This window comes from Oryzias melastigma, linkage group LG19, assembly GCF_002922805.2.
Source record: "Oryzias melastigma strain HK-1 linkage group LG19, ASM292280v2, whole genome shotgun sequence".
NCBI classification, from domain to species: Eukaryota; Metazoa; Chordata; class Actinopteri; order Beloniformes; family Adrianichthyidae; genus Oryzias; species Oryzias melastigma.
In genome coordinates this window covers 17,677,118-17,685,380 of record NC_050530.1, presented here as the reverse complement: position 1 = coordinate 17,685,380, position 8,263 = coordinate 17,677,118, and the positions used below count along the sequence as shown (strand labels likewise).

Sequence of the window (8,263 nt, the reverse complement as noted above, 5' to 3'; positions counted from 1 at the left end):
ATAGATTAAATTTAGTAGGGATGATTTAAAATTATCCAGTTGTATGAAAATAGTCCAAAAAGCTAGCAGAATGCCATTATAACTTTCAACTCTGACTCCATATAATATAAAGTAGCGACTAATCGACAATTAACTTAGTTGTCGACTATTTTAATAGTCGATTAGTCGTCGATTAATCGACTAATTGTGGCAGCTCTTTTCACAAATGGTATTTTTTTCATCTGCTCCTGATTCACAACAATTTGAGTAAAAAAACACTCAGAAATGAAATATTGAGCTTAATTGTCTTTTTAAATATCCTCAATCATCGGAAAAGCTCCAAGAACACGTTTAAAACACACCTTTCACCGGGTGGTTCTGTGAACGGCTCCGTCGTGAAGTCAGAACTGTTGGAGGGTCTGTCAGTGCTGAGCTTTTCCACAGGGGGCGCTGTTGGTCTTCTTTTACATCAGTCTGATCAAACCGCAGCTGAACTCACTTCAGTCTCAGCGCTGAAGAGTCATCCCTCCTCCTCCTCCTCCTCCTCCTCCTGCCCGCACCTCCTCCCACGGAGACTCCCCGCTCGCGCGGGAGCGACGCCGTCCGCCTGCGGGATTTCCGGACTGACTGACGGAGGAGCAGCCGGGATGGGAGGCGCCCCCTCGGCGTTCAGGAGATGAGTTCCTCGCGGGATTTTGTTTGATGGTTTCTGGGAAAAGTTGGAGTCCTGCTGGAGGAGCCTCTGCAGAAGTTCAGGAGAGACCAGGACCTCCTCTTTACTGAAGGAGATCAGAGGAGAGGACCCTGCATGAGAGGAGAGAAAGGCTGAATGATTCATCTGTGATCATGTGTCTATGGTGTATGACAGGTCAGTGCATTTGTATCAGTATTTGTAACTTTATAACAATATAGACAGAATAATTAAAAATATTACCAGAAATAATTGGAAACTAAAAACCAGGAAACCGTTACAAAAAAAGTTTAACTTTATTTAATACAATAAATTTGACTGAACTTTAGCTCATCAGATGAGCACGTTTTCCTGTTCTTTAGAAAAAGTCAAATGTTTGAAGACCCCAAAAAAATGTTTTTGGTGTTTTTAACATGTTTTTGTGGCATTTTTCTGACGATAAAGAACATATAAAATTAAAATTAAGTTTAGAATTGCATTTCTGAGTATTTCTTAATTTAAATCATTGTGAATAAGGAAGAAACAAAAAACGTAATTTGTAGTAGTTGAAATAGGTATGATGTAGAAAATACGCTGGGTGTAGATCCAAAAACGTCTTTGTTTTCCTCGTCTGAGTTGGAATCTGGATCAAAACTGTTCAACTGGAAAGTAGAGGTCGACTGATATCAGTATTGGTATTGCTGCTAATATTGTATCAGCAGCAATACCAATACTGATAACAAATTGATATCAGTAATGGCTGCGATACCGATATGGAATGAATGAATGAATGACTAAATGAATGAAATGGTTTATTTCAAGCAATCAGTATCTAGATCACTTGAAAGGGAGTGGGAGGAAGCGAACTTATATAGTCCCACCCAGTTTTATCTTTAGCTCTTTCTGCGTTGATTGAGAGAATCCAAGCTGTAAAAGAACGACATTGTTAAATGAAGTGTGTGTGACCGGCACGTGCAATAGACTATTTTGCTAGCCCAATCGGCATGGCTGATGCTCCACATGCACGTGCTCGATGCTCTTACTTTGAATGTTTCAAGAGGAATAAATAGTCCTACCTTCCTAAACTGCTCTTGCATCCCTTTGTAACTCTGACACAGTCTGCATTCTCGCCACCGATTTACGTGTCGTGATGAGTTCAGGGGCAATTGGACAACAATGAGTAAATAACTTTGTTTGATTGACTATTTAAAACTGTTATAGTGGAACTGAAAAGAAAAACAAAATATTTGTCACATGTGCAGAAGTTGTCTGGATTGGTTTGATTTAAAAATATCAACTACAGGCGTCCCAAATGCTGTCAAATAGCACCTTAATGGGCTATTTTTTTGCTTTTTTATATTTTTATAATAAACAGTAAATGTTGGAGAATTGTTGTAGTTTGCATAAAATTTGATGCCAATATGTTCAATTTAACTGCAAACAAATATCGGCCTAAATATTGGCTATTGGCTCAGATAACCAATATCGGTAAAGATTTCGGTATCGTATTATCCTTGAAAAAACCCATAACGGTTTACTGGAAAAATCCAATATTTTTATCAGTTTTATTTTGGGGTTCTGAGGGGCTGTAAGCTAGTAAACTGATGAATGTTGGGAAAAAGGGGCAGGCTTACTCACCGGCCACAGTCCCGTCCACAACTCAGAGCTGAATTTGTAATGAACTCCTGCTGCTCTGCAGAAACTATGTCCAAGAAAGCCACAAGTTGTTAGATTTTGGTTGAAAACAACATAATGACCACTGAAAACACAATGAAAATAGATCAAAGGATGATGGGAGTGGGACTTTTATAAGGTAAAGTAACAGGAAATAAAAAACGTAAAAAAATTGTTGGGAATTTGCAGCTTATGTGAGGAGCAACGTCTCAAATGATTTTGTGTCCAGTTCTTTTTATGATGAAATATTTATAGATGAATTAGACCAGGGTGACAGGTCTCATTTGTTTCCTGTCTGCAGATCACTGAAGTCCGCCTGAGATGTCGGCGTCCAGAGAAACGGTGACGTGAGCGTCTCTCCTGTGGAGGAAAGGATGCATGTCTCTACAGTTGTGGCTGTGTTCAGGAGGGCCGCGATGCGAGCTCCTGCTGCCGCCTTGTCGCTTCTCCTGTGCCTCCTTTCCCATGTGGCCTCCTGCCCTTCCTCCTGCCTATGTGCCAGTGACATCATCTCCTGCAGTGGCGGCGGTCTGTCCTCGCCGCCTCCTGATTTGCCGAGCTACGCCTCTCGGCTGGACCTGAGCCACAACGCTCTCCTTGGCCTTAGTGCCGGCTGGCTTCCTGGACCGTTCCATCGACTCGCGTCACTTGTTCTCTGCAAGAACTTGATCAGCCAAATCCAGGTGGGCGCTTTTGCGGGGACCCCACATCTCCTCAGTCTGGACCTCTCATCCAACCGCCTGACATCTCTCAATGAATCCATTTTTGCCGGGTTAACCAAACTAGAAGAGCTGCTGCTGATCGGTAACCGGATCAGACGGATTGGGCCAGGCTCCTTCAGTGACCTGGTCGGCCTGAGGAGGCTTTACCTCTCCTCTAACAGACTGACCAACTTCACCGTGGAGATTTATGAGGGTCCCAGCGGACCCCACAACCTGACCCACCTGGATCTGTCCTACAACCAGCTCTCTACCGTTCCTGTCCAGAGCGTGATGTCTCTGAGCCTCAGAGGAGGAGTTTACCTGCAGGAGAACCCTCTGCGGTGTGACTGCACGCTGCTCGCTCTTCTGCAGTACTGGACGTGGAAACAGTACCGCCCCCTGGTGGATTTTAGAGAGGAATTTCCCTGCAGAGAGGCCGCTTCGTTCAACTGTACTCCCGTGGGAGTGTCAGACATGCCTCTTCAGGCTCAGACCTACCACGCAGAACCCGGGGGGCGCATAAGAATACCGTGTCCGGGGTTGACTCTGCCGGTCCAGGAAGGACTGTTGGTGTTCTGGGTCACCCCAAGAACGGCCCTGAATTCCTCTGGCAGTGATCCGACTTCCCACCTTGCAGTTCTGTCCAACGGCACCCTTGAAATCCGAGGAGCTCTACCGGGGGATTCTGGGATGTACGGGTGTGCGGTGGCCCGAGAGCGCTACCTCAAACCCGGCGAGTCTCTGGAGGTCAGAGTGCTGGTGGGAAACTCCAGCTCCTCCTCTACCCCGGGGGCGTCGCGGCGCAGTAGCACAGAACACTTCAACACCGCCTTCACCACCCTGGCCTCCTGCGTGGTCAGCATCGTCCTGGTGCTTCTGTACCTGTACCTCACCCCCTGCCGGGGCCGGGAGGGCAGGGGCAAGGACGGCACAGGGTGCAGTGCACGGGTCATGGCTCTCTGCTCCGACCCCAGAGAGGTGGAGTCGGGACAGCGGAGGTCAAACGGGAAGAGGGTGGCTTTCCTGGAGCCTCAGGCTGAGGAGGTTTGCAGAACGATGAATTCTGGGGAAGGAATTCTCCGGAGCGGAACCAGGACAGCAGGAAAGAACCTCAACGAGCCCGGACAGATGGCCTTGTAGAAGAAGACGTTTGTCCTGGTTCTCAGTTTGGTCTCGTGTCAGTGGGCGCCCACAAAATCCATTAAAGTGAGGCTGAAGTTCTTTCTTTTTTGTGGACAGATCATCTTTAATGTCTGTCTGTTCATTCAAGAGTTTGAAAAAACTGTTATCTAGGAAACCTATAAAAAAATAAATAATAAAAAAAAATGCCAGAATTATTGATGCTTATGCAGCATGGATTATGGGTAACACAGTTGTAACTAGTAGGGGTGTGTATTGGCAAAAGTCTGGCGATACAAAACATATCGTGATACTTGGCTCACGATATGTATCATGGTATATCCCAAGAGTGTACCTGAACAATTTTTCACTATTTTTTTTAAAGAGTATGACTTAAAAAAAACTCTACCTGAATATGTAATAAAATGGTTAAATTAATTTGATCTAATGGTCACAACATGAAGCTCTGCAACAATATCTCATATACAAGTTGCTTTTACCCACAAATTCGTGGAGCTTTTCTATTGGTAAACTAAGAAATATTTGTTCTTAAAGATAACTATCAATATTGCCCGTTTACACAATAAAATATATTTCAGTTTAAGAAAGTAGAAAACAAAAGTAAAACTCTGAAATATTCCCATATATAGTTATTCCCATGTCTGCATTTTAAATTGTAAAAGTATTGCCAAATGAAGTATCGCGATATTTCACTGAATCGATTTAGTAACTAGGGCTGCACGATACGAGGAAAATCATAAGTGCGATACTAGTGATCAATACTGTGATGATTATATGATTCGAGGTACATGATCAATGAATAAAAATAAAACTAATATATCAACTACCTTTTACTGTTAGAGTTTTATTTAAATAAAAGTCAACTTAATTAAGTTAAACTCTTATGCTTACAAAGGAGGCGGGTATCAAAACATTAAAGGGCTCCATCTGATTGGTCAACAACTTGAAGGAGTTTATCCGATTGGTCAAATGCATAAAGGGCTCCATTTGATTTTAAGATGCCATAAAATTGTTGTTACTGTGCAAATTTTGAAGGAAAGCATTTATTGTAATTTACGCTGTCCTTTGTGATACACGTATCGCACCGGCTTATACCAATATAACTGTAAAATTGTGCAAGACTAGATGTAACTGTGATTGTCTGCACCACAGCTGGGATGACATCTGTTCTTAAGTCTGTGTAAAATGATCCATCCATAGAATCTGCTGAACTTCTGCCACACAAAGACACAATCACATCTACAGCTAGGGACACGTGTAATAACACAGTCATGTTTTTGTGAGTCTCGCTCATGCAGGAGAAGATGATGACTCCACACAGAAAGGACCCAGCTGGGTTTTGAACCAGGAACCAGGGCCTTCTTACTGTGAGGCGAGAGCGCTAACCACTACACCACTACACCACTTATCAAAGCATCAGAACTGGAAAAAACTGGGATATTTTTTCTGTTAATTAATTTTCAATTAATTATGTTGGACAGCTGCATGGGTTCTCTGATTGAACCAGGGCTCAGACTTAGATTTAGGCTGCATCGTTTTCAGAGGAGCCACAGTGTCGAGTGTGGATGTACAAGAAGCTCTAAACCATGAGCTAAGCTCCTCAGGATCATTATTACACAAAACAGAGGGAACACAGATCTGGTGAAAGGCAGTGGAAAACTGACTAGCAGTGGAGGAGTTAAAAATCCTACAGCGTCGAACAGGAGCGTCATTAAGTTTAATGAAGAATTTTAGGCTAGTTTGAAGTTTAGTTAGTATTTAAGCAACGAGCTAGCTTTTTGGCTATTTTAGCATTTACTTAGGTTTTTTAGGCCATCTTTGAGCTTAGCTCATATTTAAGCAACACACTAAATATTTTTCTTAAATTGGCATGCATTAGGAATGTTTAAGCAATTTTACTACAAAGTTTTCAGAAATTTAGGAGAAATTCAGCTGTCTTTCACAGTTCTTTAACGAAATGTCCAGTCTTTTAGCAAATTTAGCATTTCGCAAATAGCTTTTCAGCAAATCCATAAAGCAATTATAGTCAATTGCGTCATTATTTTTATCAAAAAGCTTTAGTATCTTGAGTGACTACTTTCAGCAAAAAGCATTCACACTAGAATTATCACAACTTTATGCAACTTTTCCAGTTCCCTGTAGCTTCACTTCACCTACTGCTCTCAAATCTATTTAAGATCAGAAAGAGAATTTAAGTCTCACTCTGATCATCTTTTGATCTATTTTAAAATTTAAAATTCCCAGGTCTTTTAAATGTGATTGTGTGTCGTTTTTAGCCAAAAAAAACTGTCATTTTAGGACATAGTTTCTGCAGAGCAGCAGGATTTCATCACCTCTGAATTGTTGGTGGAGTCACTCAGCGTCATCAATCCCTTCCGGTCCTCGTGTGGGAATACGGAGCTTATGCTGTGCTGTCTATTACAAATACCATCTTTTTCAAACAGCTTTTTTTTCTTCTGCTCTTTTTTCAAAATGAATTGAAAAAAGAATCACTCAGAAATGCTATTTTAATCTTATTTTCTTAATATTTGTCCTCATCATCAGAAAAAAAGCCTGTTAGAAAGTTAAAGGTCATGATGAGTTAAGAAGGACATTTTGTTTGTCACATGTTGACGCTGATGCAGGTTTTTGTGCAAAGTTTACCCAAGAAACAAGCAGGAACTTTGTTCACTGCTGACATGCTGACAGATTTTAAAGAAAGATGTCCTTGGTTTTTTAACAGGATCCAGAAAAACAATCTGTGTTCCTCAGGAGAGGAACAGAGTGGTGACGCTTTCAGAGACACAGCAGAGACTGACCTCCTTCTGAGTGGAACCGTGTTTTAATGAAAGTGTTTCTGACGTTCCTCTTATGGTTCTGAAGGTGAAGCGAAGCCTCCACGTCTTCTGAGCAGTTTTCCTCCAGAAGGTGCCGCTCTTGAAGGTGTAACCACGACTGAGTGTCTTTATTCAAACATGGATTTCACAGCTGACTGAATCCAAACTCTGTTTTTTTTCTCACCTTAAAGTCATTAAAGTTCATGTGGATTTCAGGTGTTACAAACTCAGTCTGTTTCCTTCTGATAAAGTGTTACCTATGAGCTCTATTTTTACTTTAGTGTGGTTTTATTTGGGTTCCAGTCATCATTTACTTCTCATTTATGTTTAAACTAAAATTGAACGATCCAAAGTCAATTTTTTAATTAAATGTCATCATTTACTCTGTCTCCTTAGGTCCACTTTTATTTATGCAGACTATTTTTTTAATTAAAATAACATCATGTTTTTAGCCCTAAATCTGTCAATATGTTGATCGGGTGTGGAAAAGGAAAGTACTGATGCAGCACCTTTTACAATAGACGTTTTTCACTGCAAACTTCATTTAAATATAATTAATGAATTAATTATTTAATTCATTTTACTGAATTTCCCTGTGGGGATGAATAAAGTTGATCTTGAATCTTGAAATCATTTTCATTCTAAAAAAATACTTTGTCTGAATGCTATATGACAATACACAACATAACCAGAAGTATTGACTCACATATGGACTGAGGAGCCATCCCATCCTAACCCAGAGTTCAATATGATGTTGCTCCACCTTTTGCTGCTATTGCAGCTTCAACTCTTCTGGGAAGGCTGTCCACAAGGTTGAGGAGAGTATTTATAAGAACTCTGGATCATTCTTCCAAAAGCTCATTGGTCAGGTCACACTGATGTTGGTGGAGAAGGTCTGGCTCTCAGTCTCTGCTCTAATTCATCTCAAAGGTGTTCTATGGCGTTCAGTTCAGGACTCTGTCCTCCATGTCTTTATGGACCTTGCTTTGTGATCTGGTGCACAAAAATGTTGGAAGATGAAGGGCCCGCTCCAAACTGTTCCCACTAAGGTTGGGAGCATTGTCCAAAATGTTTTAGCCTCCTGAAGCATTGAAAGTTCCTTTCACTGGAACTAAGGGGTCTGAAAAACAAGCCCACACCATCATTCCTCCTCCACCAATGCAGTCTGAAACGTCCCGTTCTCCTGCAACCTCCAAACCCAGACGGGTCCATCAGATTTCCAGATAGAAAAGTGTGATTCCTCCCTCCAGAGAAGACGTCTCCACTGCTCTAGAGTCCAGTGA

General features: G+C 41.7%; 1 protein-coding gene across 1 annotated transcript; it reads left to right on the top strand.

Moving 5' to 3' along the window:
* Positions 1–412: 412 nt before the first annotated feature.
* Positions 413–7,206, top strand: LOC112154685 (amphoterin-induced protein 2). The gene is made up of 2 exons (XM_024285817.2): positions 413–847; positions 2,625–7,206. The coding sequence occupies exon 2, from the start codon at positions 2,698–2,700 to the stop codon at positions 4,162–4,164; it is 1,467 nt and encodes a 488-aa protein (XP_024141585.1). The 5' UTR covers positions 413–847; positions 2,625–2,697; the 3' UTR covers positions 4,165–7,206.
* The last annotated feature ends 1,057 nt before the right edge of the window (positions 7,207–8,263 follow it).